This window comes from Pleurodeles waltl, chromosome 9, assembly GCF_031143425.1.
Source record: "Pleurodeles waltl isolate 20211129_DDA chromosome 9, aPleWal1.hap1.20221129, whole genome shotgun sequence".
NCBI lineage: Eukaryota > Metazoa > Chordata > Amphibia > Caudata > Salamandridae > Pleurodeles > Pleurodeles waltl.
This window is the reverse complement of record NC_090448.1, coordinates 51,289,312-51,305,368: the sequence shown is the minus strand read 5'-3', so window position 1 is coordinate 51,305,368 and position 16,057 is coordinate 51,289,312. Positions and strand designations below refer to the sequence as shown.

At 45.6% G+C, this 16,057-nt stretch overlaps 1 protein-coding gene across 5 annotated transcripts in view; it reads right to left on the bottom strand.

Annotated features, from left to right (window-relative positions):
• PLXNA1 (plexin A1) overlaps positions 1–16,057 on the bottom strand; it is a 559,827-nt gene that overhangs the window by 75,858 nt on the left and 467,912 nt on the right. For all 5 annotated transcript variants that reach the window (XM_069206269.1, XM_069206270.1, XM_069206267.1 and 2 more), the window contains exons 19-21: positions 12,557–12,700; positions 10,827–11,061; positions 5,774–5,916 (exon numbers count right to left, since the gene is read on the bottom strand). In XM_069206269.1, the coding sequence (XP_069062370.1) occupies positions 5,774–5,916; positions 10,827–11,061; positions 12,557–12,700 (522 nt within the window). The remainder of the gene's footprint in view (positions 1–5,773; positions 5,917–10,826; positions 11,062–12,556; positions 12,701–16,057) is intronic.

Here is a 16,057-nt window from a genome sequence, read left to right as displayed (position 1 = left end):
ACCAACTCACCATGACCTGTCAAGCGAATGCAGCCTCCGGGTTCTGCATCCACACACACAAGATGCTCAAGAAGGTCTCCAAATGTGACGGCTAATCGATGGGCACTTTAATTGTCACTTACACTATTGTACAATGGCTGTTTTGCTGTTCATAAAAAGATTTTAAAAAAAAGATGATCTTCAAATGCTGCTTTCCCCTTCGCCCCCCCCTCCCAAAAACACTGGAAGAACCATCACCCAAGTCCTCATCAACTGTAAGCTGGACTACAGCAACACACACTATGCTGGAATCAACACAACTGACCAGAACACTCAAGACCATACAAAACTCTGTGGCCAAGCGCATCCTCGACCTTCCACCTTGCACTCATCACCCCACACCTCAGAGCTACACTGGCTCCCAAACCACAAAGTGCTTAAACTCACGCAGACATACAAAGCCTTACACAACATTAGCCCCACGTAGCTCAACAACCGCATAAATTTCCACAAACCCACCAGACACCTCCTCGCAGCTGGACTCCCACTTTAATCCTGCCCCAGCCTACGCTGAACCAGATCCAGCAGTTGTGCCTTCTGCTACCTCAATCCTAGAGCCTGGAATGATCTGCCTCTGCACATCAGAGCTGCCTCCTCAGCCACTGAACTCCCCAAGAAACTGAAGATCAGGCTCTTCACCTAGTCCCAACCCTGGCTCGGCCCCGCAGCTCCTGCTTCAGTGAGAGGATACCATCCCGGTTGAGCTGCGTACTATACAAATACACAACAAAATATTAGGGTGTAAAACTTCCTGTAAACTCCAAGGTAGACAGAGCTTTGTCTCACTGTGCTCCCCGAGATCGGGCCTGATGTACTATCTAGCAACATGCCACTGCTGTACTCCCCAACAACCTTCAGGTCTGCTGTGCTACCTGAGAGCCCTCAACATCTCTATACTGTCCAGGAATCCTCAGTTCTGGATCACTCTTCAAGAATCCCTAGGCAAGCTACACTCTTCAGCAATACTTGGGCCCACTGTACTACAGTGAAGCAGCGATGCTCAGTCCTTGCAGTCGTCTCCACAGTGCAGGGATGCTTAGGTCATCTGAGGTCTTCAAGTGCAGTGAAACAGTGATGCTCACTCGTGCTGCATTCAGTACTGTAGTTAAACAGAGATACTATATTCCTCTTAATCGGGCCCAGTGAAGAAGGAATGCCCAGTCCCACTGTACACTCTAGAGTAGTAAACTTGGAGTACTAAGTTCTGCTGTAATGACACGTATTCCTCACCATCGTGTCTAGTGATGTATGAATGGCACTGTCTGCTGTACTGAGAGCAAAGACCTAAAATACAGTACAAGTCACCGGTGTGGAGATCAAGGGACTTATGAGCAAGCCACAGCTGATCTCCTCTTATTTCTGGCCATCACACACCTCACTACTTTCAAATGACGTCACTTTGGCCAGTCAATGAGATCACAGCTTTGTATGTGGTCTGAATTGTGCACACTTTGGATTTTACAGTGTGGAAGATACTGCAGGGAGTCCAGCTGTCAACATGCACATCCACAACACTGTCAAACTGTAAACACAAAACATGGAAATGTTAAAAAGTAACTTTTAGATGCATGATAAGAGACTAAGGGGACTGAATTGTACCGAACGCCTTACCAGGCAAGTTAAAAAAATGAATACTACAACTTTGGAGTATTCGTTTCACACAGTAACTATTTTACCCAGTGGTGTTATTGGTCTACATGGAAAATGCAAAGCTTCCAAATATGGAAAAACAATCTGATAAGCCACCAAGTGCCCTATACCAGTGGTTCCCAACCTTTTGACTTCTGTGGACCCCCACTTTATCATCAGTGGAACCCAGGGACCCCCACTGAATCATTAATGGAGCCCAGGGACCCCCAACTGAGTAATTACTGAAAGCTGGGGACCTACTGTGTTAATATTTTTTAATTTTCAAATCAGTCGCGGACACCCTGAGGAGGCTTTAAGGACCCCCAGCGGCCCCCAGCCCACAGGTTGGGAACCACTGCCCTAGACCTAGTGGCCATTAGGGATCTCTGATGACCAGTCAAAGCCTCAGCGAGGCAACAAACCAGTCTTGCCCTAATGGAACGTATGTCAAGCCGTTACACTGTTTTTAATTTACGCTGTTTGTGTATCATAAGGTCACCAATTACTTGGCCATTTAATGCTGTTTAAGCATCAATTGTCCTCCAAAGTTGTCTGTTAACTTCTACCCAAGCGATAGTGCTCTGTATCTACAACAAGCAGGCGAAAGGCTGGCAATACATTGGGTTGTTGGTCTTTGCTTTGAGGGAGCTGCGACTTTAAGGAAACCAGGGCAGGTGCAAGGTTGTTAGTGGATCAGAAGGGGAACGTGTGTGCAGACGTCAGCTCCAATACACATTACGAGGAGTCCGAATGGATGTGATTCAAAGGGAGACTACCCTCCTCCAAAACCAGGTTGCCATCTATGAAACAAGTGGGCAACTGAGCTAAGTCTACCAAGTCTGTGGCGTACTATACCATGAGACCCAACGTCTACTCAGTTCTGCAGCTTTACCCTAAATTCATGTGCTGTTCATATAGCCTGCCACATAATGGTTGAAGCTGGAAAATGCAACATGTTTTACTAAAACTTTTTTTTTTTTTAAAGGTCTTAAAGCCAAGCGCTTTTCATTTTACTAAAAATGTATGTATGATATACATGTGATATAGGCTTTCAGACTGCTATCTTCATTCACAGGATTGACATTCGGAGCCCCACGATGTCATTCACGTTTTGTTACTGCCCACTGCAGCACACAGCACGTGGCAATGGGTCAGCCTACTTCAGCCAATGACCATCTTCACTGTAAGTGACGGCGCGCCGCACTATCACAAAGACCACACCCAACCACAAAGTAGTTCCCTTTAGTGCCAGGGAGTACTATAGCAAAGTGTGCCTTTTGAGACCAAAAATATTTTTGCTTTTAGCCATTTTCTTTTAATTTTGTTTGGTGAAGACCACTCTGCTCCCCCAATAATAGCGTTTTGCAAAAAAATTAAATAAAAAAAAATAAAAAACTATAGCAAAGCAAATCTAGCACTGACAAAGACTCACTGACTAAATGTTGGATCACACCTGTAGCACACCAGACCCACCAACTTTGACAGTGCTTACTTTGATTATGGAATCTGGTGGGAGAGGGGTTTGGCTTTACCTTGGTCAGTGGTCATCAAGCCAGCATTAAAAACACCTTTGATTTTTGGCAGCGACCAAGCCTCCTGCCCCGACTTCACCACTCTGCAATGTCTCAGTGCGGATTTACTGTCTGCGCTGTTGCAGTGCTTCAGCTAGGAGTCTGTCCGGCTCCTAAAATTGATGGCAGACATTTCTCTTGCACAGTTTATGACACCATATTCTCTAGTTATTAGACCACAAAATAGTCTGCATTTTTATGGACTCCTCCTATAAATCTCTGTTGATGTAACAGAGATATCAGGGCCTGGAGCCCATCACCTTTGCATATGTACTTCCCCAGTTTTAATGCAATTAGCAAATGCTAATCTGAGCCAGCACAGCATCTGAAACAATGGCAAAGTCTGGACCACCCCTGTGCATGCACTTAAGACAGTTCTGCATCAGGAAGTGCACAGAGGTCAGAAGCCAAGTAGCGAGTGCCTTCCAGTTACAACTTTGTGCATGTGCAGAAAGGAGGAGAGCCCACCCTCGCCCCCCTTCTAGAATAAACAAGCAGGCGCAATAGACCGCTTAGTGTCGGAGAGGCGGTCACAATGGGTGAGCACAATGGAAGATAACTGACAGACCTCAGGTCAGCCTCTTTTGCTTTCAATTGGAAGTCAAGTTACTAGATCTGGAAGGGTATTACAGACATCTTAAAGTGCCAGTTCTCTTCTTGTTTACAGAAAAATGGACACATTTAAATGATCAACATAGGTTCATTTCTTGCCCTAGTTGTTCTCCTAACAGCTGCAATGGTTGGGAGCAGTCACACAGAGTGTGAAGGCGCACTCTTCTCATGCAACAAAGAAAAGACTCATCAGATGTACGGCCAACAAAGAGTACAGGGAAATGTTGCTGTGTCAGCAATGTGGTCTCACCCCTACACACGTGGTATGCACAGTGGATCTACAGATGTGCCCTTTTAAAGGAGTGCACATGCTTTTTCTTCACATGTGCAAACCCAGGGACATTAACATTAAAATGTTGCTTAAGAGAATGTCAATTTAGGCAATTAAAATAATACTAATGAATAGCAATGAATAGCAAAAGTTATGTTGAAAATCTGCTCCAATAGTGCTACTTCTACTAATTTTCAAGTAGCAAAATCACTTTTTAATGACTTCCAAACTGCATTGTACTGATTCACACACTACACTTGGGTCAGATTTGCTGCTGCTCTCAATATCTGCATTTACAATTACAATACCATTATAGCCACCTATGTGGGTGTGGCTTTATAACAGGGGGGAGGTGGGGCCCGATGGGGCTCTTACAGGGCCTCCATTTTGTGCAAACGAGATCCAGGCAGATGTGGACGAGCATTGGCTTCCGACATGGCTGCCAGAGGCCCTCGAGTCGGAGTAATTAGCTGGGACCGAATTACTTATCAGAAGGAGTGCTGAAGCCTGCGCCAGGACAAATTAATCAGCGGGGTCAAATAGGTGGCTGTGGCACAGGTCGCTAGCCAACTCTCCAATCACAGGCAGCGAAAAGCCAGCTAAGTGGAATTGGACTCAGATTAATGCAAGAACGCATGCACTAAATTAGGCAGATGAAGGCGCAATGAGTCACGGAGGGAAGAGTTCACAGCAACTACAGGGGAGGGGATGGCGCAAAGTGGGAGACGACTTAAGACAAACCTACTGGAAATGAGTAACCAATCATGCAGCAAACAAAAGCAATTGTATAAAGCAAGTGCAGTAGAAGATGATGGCCCCGATATTAATATGACGACTGGTAATGATGTCAATGTGCGCAGCCCAGCATGCGCCTGCTTAATTCTTCCCACTCACAAAAGGGCCAGAAGCAAAATAAGACGGGGAAGTTACCATAAGATGGGGAGAAGAAGAGAGGGATGACTGCTAGACCAGGATAGAGAGATGGCAGCTAGACCAGGAGGAGACAGAAGTGATGGAAACTCGAGCAGGGGATGTCAGAGAAAGGATGGCAAACGGAGGACGGCAGCTAGAGCAGGAGAGGTGGCCAAGGGAGAAGGAGAAAGGATGCCAGACAAAGGGCGCAAACAAATGGCGCCTCCATAAAGGAGGATGGCAGTCCAAGGACTGGTTGTAGGACAGGTCGGAAGGTGGTTGCAGGGCAGGTCGTGAGGTGGTTGTATGGCAGGTTGACCAAGTGGGAAGAGGCTGAGGATGGTAAAGCGAGTGAGATCGAGCAAAGGATGCCCACTCGAGCCAGAAGAAGAAAAAGGAGGTGGCGGAGGTCCCAAACACTAGATGGGATATAGATGGTGGAATAATGCACAGCAAGTGAATCACGCTGCAGAACTAAAGGATGGTGGTTCGAACAGAGGTTGAAGACAGAGGTTGGTTGTTCGAGGAGGAGAGGGTTGTGTCGGCTCGATTACAAGAGGACAAGCAGTGGTGAGCCCAGCAGTGGAGGATAAACCGAGCTGGTGGCAGAGATGATTTATTGATAGCATGTTCGAAGGCATCATCATCCCCCATCCACTCCTGCTCCAAAGAGAGAACAGTTACCGAAACTACTCAGAGTACTGGAGTACCGTGCAGGCAAGCTTTAAGTTGTCCTTACCTCCATCTCCTTCAGCACCGGATGGTCTTCGATACCTGGGAAGAGCACCCTCATGGCGTAGGTACGGTAGTCCAAGAAGGGAATCCCAGCCCCGTCAAGGTCGTTGGTCAGCTCGTGAATGTCGGTCTGCAACTCAGCAAAGGCTGGAGAGCAAGGGAAAAAAAAATCAGGATTAGAGCGCAATCTGGAGAGTCCAACTGACCAATAACAAAAATCACACACCAGCAAATAAAAGAGAAGATATGGCCGGGCCTTTAATCATGTGTGACAGGATGCACCCAGTGTCAGTTTAACTAAAGTTCTTAATGAAGGAAAGAAGACAAATACTACAAAACCATAGATCAACAAACAAGAAGAAAAAAAAAAAGAAGTTTACACTTAGAAAAATCAGAAAAAGAAAGGTTTCATGAAGAACCTCAAACCCGTATTGAACCCTAGAAAGCGAGAAAATGTTGAACTGTTCTTGACATAATGTTGATGATGTCCTCGAGCTCGCTGGAGGCCAATACGAGGATTCTAATCCCAGAATCCTTAAAGACAGGTAGCAAGAAAACCTAGAAAGGGCGGTCTTGAGCAGGCGAAAGTCGCCAGCCTTCCTAGCCTCTTGCAGGCAAGATTCACTATTGAAAAAGTCCTCACCTTCTGCCTGAGCACTAGTCTGCATCCACAGTACTCCAGTCACTGTGCTTTGTGGTCCAAAGATTCAGGGACTTCTACCTAAAATACAACCTGTGTGGTTACCTACCAGCATACTCAACACTTCTCAGGTGGGAAAACAAAAGCAGCCCAGACCTGCAGAGGCAGCCATATTATTTAGACTAAGGCTTCCAGCAGCAGGAGACTAGACAACTACAGACAGCAAGGATTTAAAGCAGATAAGGATTGCAAGAAATCTCTCACAGGTGACAAATGATCACTGTCCACTGTAGTACCTAATACGTGTTTAAACAACTCTTGAGACTGGCAGAGAAAGTCACAGAGAAACATAGAAAAAAGTCTCTGTTAAGGGATAAATCTAGACCTTGATCTTAGGTCTCTGAAGGGAGCGATGCAGGATGGAGCAAGCCTTGACCAGACACCATAGTACTCTTGAACATGCCTGTGTGTGTCCACTCCCCTTCCACGAGGAAGGCTATCAGACTGGAAGATGGCAGAGACATGATGCAGGAGTACAGGATGAACACACTTCCGGTGCATGTTCTCAGAGAGACAGGACTTTACTGGTATTTGGTTTGAATGGTTTGCCTCCTAACACTGCACATGCGGTAATTCATGAAACCTCTAAAGGTGTAACCATGTCACCCTAAAGGGCCAGTCCCAGACCTTCGGCCTCCTATGGTCTTTCTGTAAGTTAAATAGCTGATCTCCCTTGACGGTTCGCTCAGCTTGCTAACATACACCAGGCAGTCTGATTGCAGGATAGAGCAGTGACGTCACTGTTTCATACCAGAAATGAACAACCTGCAGAACTGTTTGATCATCTGTCAGTAGGAGGAGATGCTAAAGGGTTGGTGACTGAAGTAGACCGTGAACTCAGTGCGCTACAATAAGCACAACATGACAGGGAACACAGACAACCATTCCCGACTACACAAAGTGGTGACAAACAGCACAGTGAGCCAGGGTAAAGTTGAAGACCGTGTAGGAACCCAGGTGCAGCGAGAGAAGGAATGGGTAACCACCCACTGCATCGCCCATCAGCATCCAAGAACCATGGTCAGAGTTGTTCACCATAGGCCTGGCTGGGCAGGATCCGTGCCAGATGTGTTGGATTACCAGTAACTGTCAATCAATTAATTCTATTTAGTTTAATTGTAGACACATTTTTAGGTCTCGGTAAAGCCTCTTGTGGACCACACCAAAAAGTTAAATCGGACTTAGAGCTGGTTCATCCCTATTGGTTGTTAAACTAACATTCCCTTGTTTGTTGTTTGATGGTTGTCTTCCTCCTCTTAGGTCTTTACAGTCATTTTGATTGGCTGACTTGAATCCTTTCACTGATCACATTAAGGGAACTACATTTTTTTCTTTTTCTTGAAGTACTCCATGAGAGTGCATGTGTTTTCAGGATTTCTCCATCATGTAGAACTTCTATCCCACCAAATCTCGGCACTCTCCTCCTAGGGTGCTCGATGGTACCCCCTCCTCCCACACTTGCTCTCTCTCCCTCATGTGCTGCTTTATAAATCACCTGCCCTCCTCCTCCAACCCCTGCGCTCTGTGCTGCTCCCTCATGCTTCCTTTCCTCCCACAACCCTGTCCACTGCTTCCTCCTCTAACATTTTTAAAAAGTGTTTTATCATGTATTCCTCCGCCCTCTCCATTGATGTCTTAAACAAAACGAAACGCTTCTTTTCAAGGTACCAGCAGCTGCTGTGTTTTGCTGGGCTGCTCTGGTATTAAAAAAGTGCTTTCTTGCAAGTAACATTTTCTATTCTTTTATTTACTGATGCATGTGGCACCTGCTTTCTTGGACTGATAAATACAGATAATTGCAATCATGCCACTCAGTAGGTGAGCGTACCCATTATCATGCATGCACGGGCCTATCAAATGACACAAGGCTAGTTGCATCAAAGTGCATAAACGCACATCATGATGTATTTTTGCTTTTTTTTTTTTTTAAACCATGCTGCACAACATTGTTAAGAAGCATTTTCAAAGTCATTAGTTATCAAAGGTGCGACCTAGTAACTTTGTCAATCCGTTTTACATAAACCTCCCGAAATACGTTCAAAACCCCTGGTCTGGGTTCAAGGGCCGTGGACATTCTGAGCACACATTTGCAGCTGCTTGTCCACACCGCCATATCTGATGGAAACCGGCTTTTTAATTTTTCTTTTTAATTCAAAGCTCGGAAGGCTTATCACTCTAAAGGAATTTCCCACGAAAAACAAATTGCCTTGAGCAGTGTTCAGTGAACCCTGACACAGCCCTTTGTTACTTGCGAGCAATGAAAAGTCCCCGTGATGAACGTGGTCGCCTCAATCTCGATTCATTAAAAAAAAAAATGAAAGAACTGAGGGAGGCAGTGCAAGGCAAGGGGTTTACGCAGCAGGCGAGCATAGGGGGACAAAGGAAATGACGCCTTATCTGAGGATGGGGTAAGGAAAAAGGAATCCGAAGGCATCTTCGGTTTTAATTAAAAGTCCATTTGTTTTATCTCGCAGCTGCGGGTGCCGGGCCCGCTCTTGCTGACACGTGGCGCCTCCGCGCAGGCACGTTTCCCGCCCATGGGCAGGTCGCCGCTGGCAGGGTCGCGGCTCCGGGCCTTGGCCAGCAGCGATAATGGCCAATTAGGCCCATTCTGTCGGAGCCGCAAAGCGCCCTCTCCAGGTTCAGAGTAACCTCTCGCCTCTAATGAGCAAACGGGGCCGCCTCGGCTCCTCTCTTCCCCGGGGGGTGATGGGAGCGGGATGCGGAGGAAGCGCAGAATTCCTTCTCTGCAATGGACATCCACCCCTCTTTCGAGGAATGGTAGGTGCCACATCTGTTAGTATCACAGGTGCTGGGCTACAACAAGTAACGTAGGGAGGGGGGCATGTTGTAGGGTCATGCGGGTCACAGCGGGAGGCAGTACCGTGTTGTGCCATCTCCACAGAGCTGGACGTAAAGCACCAAGAATTTTCAAACCCTACTCTCTCCTTTATAAATAACACGTTTGTAAGTAAAGTAATACCGCCCTTACCACTAGTGGGCAAGTTGTCGTCAGGGGAACAAGGAAACCCATCACATTTTAGTATCTTGAGCAGACGAAGGTCTTTCTTTCCTGTGCCATGTCTGCATACGGAAAGCGGTTCGAAATAGGCTTGATGCGAGCTGGAAGCGCTATAAATCTGGACTTTAATTCATACATGAAATAAGCACTATCTGACCACTGCAGCCGTCCATTACCTTTGCCGCTAGTGCTTGGTGACTCTGACACCAAACAAACTTTTGGTATAGTCACTCCCTAGTCCAAATGTTCCTATTCAGGGAGATCACGTCTGGTTTACAGGGAGACTTTACCCCCACATTTAAAGCCTGGCAGTGGATGTACCAATCCTCCCAGGTGGCACATACCTAACTAGTTAGGCTATACAAACACCTCAACACTAACTACAACCTACGTACAGTGGCGGCTGTAGGACTAAAATATTGTGGGGCGTAATGGCACCAAACTCACCATATTTGAAGCCACCCCCGGTGCGGCACTTGACGTTTTCCTCATACTGGACTTGCAAGATTAAAATAAGTTAGAAATACAATGGCTCTTTTAGAAGTGCTAGCATAGCAATAAATAGCTCGAAAAGTACACCTTCCAGCCCAACAGGGCGGGATGACTGGGGGGGGACAATGGGTGTGGGCGGGACGAGGAGCTTGTAGGGTAAAGCAAGGGACTAGCTTAATGGCCCAAAGTGTGGCACCAATTTTAAGCTTTACCCGCATATTTGCAAAGTGCCTTCCAGGCTGGGCACGAGGCAGAACCACGGTACGTGCTTGTCAGGAATTCTCAAAAAAAATTAAGATTAACGAAAATATAATTGACCACTGCAATGATTAGCTTTCCAGTACTCTGGGACACAAACAATTCCAAGACACAGAAAGGGCAGAGTTGGGGGAGGTAAGAAAAAACTAAAAACTATGAAAAAACTCCAGGGAGGAGGCTGACTAGATGGACATTGGTTCTGTTTCGCTACTATCTGTGCGAGGGTGCATGAAGGGAAGAGGGTCAGGCTGGGTGGTACAACACACTTTGCATTGGGTCTGAATTCACAGATGAGCAGTGGTAGGCGGCTTTGACCGAAGAGCTTAAGTTCTAAAGAACTGTCCAAGCCGGGGCGTTCCAATGGCGTCCAGCAGGCGCATGTACCCACCGTGTGACCTTCCACTCCCAGCGGTAAGCGGAAATCCTCTACCACACCCACCAAAATGTGAGCGAGCGACCTTTATTTACACATCCATTAAAAGCACAATACAGGCACACTGAGCTAAGGGCTCATGCACAGGGGACACAGACCTTAGCAATGCCCCGCCCCAGGGGTGGCAAGAGCGTCTCGTGGTGCTAACATACCTTCCTTGCACTCCAAGGCTACGCGGGACTCCAGGTTGTCCATCTGCAGCTGCAGGCGCTTCAGGGTCCGGTCCGCGTCCCTGGACTTGCGCTTGTAGGCGATGAGCACGATGATGATGATGAGGAGTAGCAGGCCGCCACCCCCACCGATCCCAATGATGGCAGGTAGAGTGAGCAAACTGTCCGAGTAGATCTGGAGCATCCCGGGAGAGTACTCGAAGCCGCCAACTTTGATCTGTGAGGGTAGACGCAAGGCATATTGAAACAGGTGATATTCCTTTCCTGCACACCTGTGTTCCAGGTAGGAAACCATTATCCCACTCAAACCTCTCTACTGCCTGCAACACGTATGTCGCCTGCAAGCCTTCTAAACGGGAGACCGCTACATTTGAGACTTGAAAACGGTTCTTCATTTACAATAATACGAAAAACAAAAAATAGTTTCAAATTGGATACCCTAGTGAAGCGAACACACGTCAGACCTGCAAATCTTAATTTGTTCCAGCTATCAATACCTCTCAACTTAGAGGCTCATTCCACCAAGCCACATCTCCATCAGGTACCATTTCCCCTGACATTTTTTTTTAATCTTATTTTATTACTGGAGAGGCTGTGGGATTTCAGATACTTGCTATTCATACTACGTACATGGTATTCTTTAAAAAAAAAAAAAAAGTGAGTTTCTACCTAAATTTAGGGTCTCATCTTCCAAGCTGCTACTAAAGGTGGTGACATATTAATGATCAAAACCAGAAAACGTTCTGGTACCACGAACACGAGACCTTGGAATTAGACTTAAGTAACACACCAGGCACTGTTCTCAGCACTGATTAGTTTTGGGTAAAAAAAACAGCTCACTCAAAACTTTAAAGGTGGCTCCGGCAGGAAGCTTCTCCTAGGCATGATTATCGGCACGGTATACCCCGTCTGTTCCGATGATAGTGACACAGACCTCAGTCAACTTTTATAGGTAGCCATGTGTTCGCTCCATCATTTGGGGTATGAACAGAGCACCAGACAACCCCTGAGAGGACCTATACTAGACAAACAAAATTCTCAGATCCACCAAACCCTATCAAACTATAGTCATTCATCCCAGAAGTGAACTCTTTCAAATTCACCAGTATTTATTCTTGTATGGTACCTAAAACAGAACCCAAAAAGCTTAGCTGTGCCTAAGGGGCCATGAAAACGTGTCCTCTCAATTAACCTTATATCCTCCCACATCAGTCGTACAATTTTATGTTCCCAATAGTCTAGCAACCCAAACTGACCAAGAGCAGTGAGCGAATGCACTACACCCGGGTGCCACTCAGACTAGCTTTAACTAGCCAGACGGAAAGCAGTCTTACCATCTGCCTTTATCGCCTCTTAGTAATCCCTACCTAGAGATATAAAAATGAGCAGAAAAAAAATAACTGCCTCTTGTCCACTAACCAAATAAGCACAGGGTGTGGAAGCATCTATCAGCTCTGAGACAACTTCAGGAATGTTTAAAACAATGGAAAGTGTTGGCCCAATGGGCTTAGAGCCTTCTTTAACATTGCACATTCAATCATTCGTTCGGCCAAACATACTAGGATTTTGGACCAGTTAGTAACAAAGCTTATGCATCAATGGCAGAGACCAGTTTGAGGGTCCCTATATATACACACACAGAGTTGTGCTCTTATCCCAGATCACAACCATACTGTCCACTGACAATTGCATTTTTTGTTATCTTCACTTACTGTAACTTTGTGCTGTCCGGTGAGGTTCGGCGACTCGCAGAGCAGCTGGATCTCAGAAACAGTAAGAACACAGGGGGTGTCGCCGATCAGCACTGTGTAGTTGAGGCGAGAGTTTCCGGGCGCAAGCGGCATCAAGTTCCGCCCCTGTAGTCAACAGAAACAAGAGACAGAATGATGGGTCATGCCGGTACTATCCAAAATCACCTACCCTAGTTTTCGGTTGTGCCTCCCTACTAGATAATCACCAGACAGACTGACCCCTTCCAGCTTAAACCAAATTTGCAAGTGTAAGAGTTTCTAATAAACTTCTATATTCCACAGATGCTCCTAAAGCGTTTTCTATGTTCTGCATTGCCACAGTCCTCACTTTATACATGTAAAGGATTAAATAAGGAACCCAAACCTAGAGAAGACTCTGTACATACAAAGTTCCTTGATGACATCACAAGATTCAAGTCATCAAAACTCTGACGTGTGCGCCAAAGTTTCATGGAACACACGCTGTAGAAGTTGTTGTTAACCAGGAAAGAACAAAGACACCTCGAATTCAAACAGTTTCAACAAAAGGAATTGCAAACAAGTCTTTAGTTGCATGCCACTAATTTTCCTCTTCCTCCACCCTCTCGTCCGCCATGTTTCCCCATCCTGCAGCAAATGTATATAATTTGGTTACCGATATGTATGATGCAGTGGAGATGTATTATGTTTATCTCCTTTTATAGCGTCTAAACCCGCGGTTTCAAAAACCCCATATTTACCGGAGAATCATTTCCCATAATTTGCAGTTGTGACATTCCCATCTATTCTGGATTTAATCCAATGAGAGGCCTTGTCTTAGTCTGATTTCTTTCCCTCCAGCTAATTGGTCTCCAAGGATGACAAGGAATTGAGATAATGGCAGCCACAAACCACTCAACCAAACTTCACCTTATCCCCTTGTTTAACGAGCATTCTCTTCAAGAAACAGACCGCATAGAGTTTAAAACAGTGACACCCAAAGTACGGCCCGGGGGCCGCATGCGGCCATCTTGACCTTCACATGAGGCCCCCTGATCAACAGCCGCACCCGGCATCTGTTCACTCGACTCAGCACTAACATATAAAAAATAAAAAAACAGGCAAGTATTTATTTAAAGGTCGATTGAAGTTAAAGAATGAAAGTAACTAGAGCATGCTGCACCACTTAACTACAAGGACACCTTCATTTTCAAAGCCATCTTACAGTAAAAGTGTTAAAATATGATGAAGTCTCCAAAATTCAGAAGGTGTATTTCATTAACATGCAGAATCATTTCACTTTGGTACATCATATTATATCCGTGCATCGAGAAGTATTTTTTTAAAGTGATAGTTTTGAAACATCAATTTAGAAACTTTCATTCTTCCCACCACACGGACAAAATTGCCAATAGTGAACTAAAAGGCAGGACAGTTGCTATTTGCACTCATAGGGCGGCCTGGGTTCCTGTTACACATGAACAACACTATAGTTCATTAGGTCACAGACAGGAGAAGGATTCTTACAGAGCACACCCAGAAGTCATATTTTCGAGCTACCCTTATATGAGTTAATAATAAAGAAAAAATTTAAATAAAACAATTGCATAAGATGACACAGTTTGGTTAAGTGGGGAAGCTGGGATTAATCCCCATATGGTGTCACAAAGTACAATTCAGCCACTAGATCAGAGGTCTTCAAACTGGGGGGCAGGTCCCCCTAGGGGGGCCTCAAGTGATCCCGGGGGGGCGCCAGGCTCCGGCCAAAAGAAGCATTACAGAGATAACAGTGTGTTTTTTAAAGCAGAAACATGTTATTGCACTTTTGAAAAGGTAACAGTACTTAACTGCAATGTTTAAATACGTCTGGGCATATTTAAACATTGCCATCTTTATAAAATAATTGTGAAAAATTCTGAGGTGGGGCCCAATGATTTTTATTTTTCAACTGGGGGGGGGGGGGGGAGGGGGCGGCATTAAAAGGTTTGGAGACCACTGCACTAGATGGATAACCTTTGCTTCAACTATACCCAACTTACCACCTCCCCCAAGACTGCCATCCTGCTGGCATCAATGTGGCCCTATGCTTCATCACAGACTTAACTTTGTGGCCCCTGGAACAATGTTTGTGAGTATCAAGGGTTTAACAGACTGCAAGACCCTCTGCTAGCTGTACCATGCGGGCAGCAGCTTAAAAAAACTCATCTGCAAAGACAGAATGCTCTTCCAACAAAGCAAGCCATTGTTTCCACTAAAACGCCACCTTCAAAACTATACAATTAAGCATGAAAAACCTAATAGTCTACGATAGTTTTTCATGAACTGTTTTCAATATCCGGATTAGAAAAAAAATCAGTGTTTAAGGCTAACTGCACCAACACAACCATGCAATATACAAAGAATATCATGGATAGCCCTGCATTGGGCCAAACAAAACCACTTCTGTTGATGGCCACAAACCATTTGATCTTGGGCTTCGTGGTCTATTTCACCGGAAGTGCTCAATGGCTCCATAATACATGCTTACTAGTTATGAGTCTCCTCTCTGTGTTATATATACAATGTATATGGTCAAATTAGTGAAGCCATCTTATGGAAATATGATTTCCAGACATAATACGCCTATGACTATACTACCTTTCTAAAGCAAGAACTGAAATGCACAGACTTCCCAGAATATGTCCCCATGTCTGGAGGCAGGAATCCTGCCCCCTCCATTTTGTGCTGGCCCACCCAAGAAGCTCCGCACACAACAACAAAAACGAACGCTGGCAAAGCGCCTCAAGGGCGGGGACACCCGCCTTTGTTTTTAATTAAAATTTTAAAGTTGATACTTTTATACAGATATCATTCAACAATTGGGCATAGACTGGGGTGCAAACCCAAAGAGCGACCTGTGCGCTCTGCGATCGATTTCTTCTGTCTGCACACCAGTCTGCTCCTAGTCAAATATTCTGCAATCACTCATCAAACCCCTGCATGTGGATTCAACAGGATCAGTCCCTTGTCTGGGGCACGGGAAACCCCATAATTCGCTTAAAACAAGACGGCCATATGCCGACTTTTTCTCTTTTTCTACACAAAGGGAAAGCAAAAAGCATTGTATAAGAAAAAGCCTCGAGCGCCATTACTGCTGCCAAAAAATCTGAGCCTCCGCAGGCTGGTCGCCGATTGTGTCCCGCAGGTGGCAAACGAAGTCGCCAGGCCTTGGCACCGGCGATGCCAAGGTTGGACGGTGCCAGGTACAGCTGTCACTACAGGACTACATAGGAGATGCGTCACTGTGTTCATTAGTCACACTGTACAACAGCCGGCAGCAAACCTAGGAGCCTTTCTAGGGGGGGTCCACATTCATGCGTAAAGTGGGAAAAGAAAACTGCGGTTTGGCCTAGAAATAATCTCTAAAATAGATGAGAATTTTTTTAATTGGGAAAAATGCCACCCACCCTTCCAACAGACTATTTGTTGCAGTTTAAAAATAATTATGACTGAACGTCATCGTTT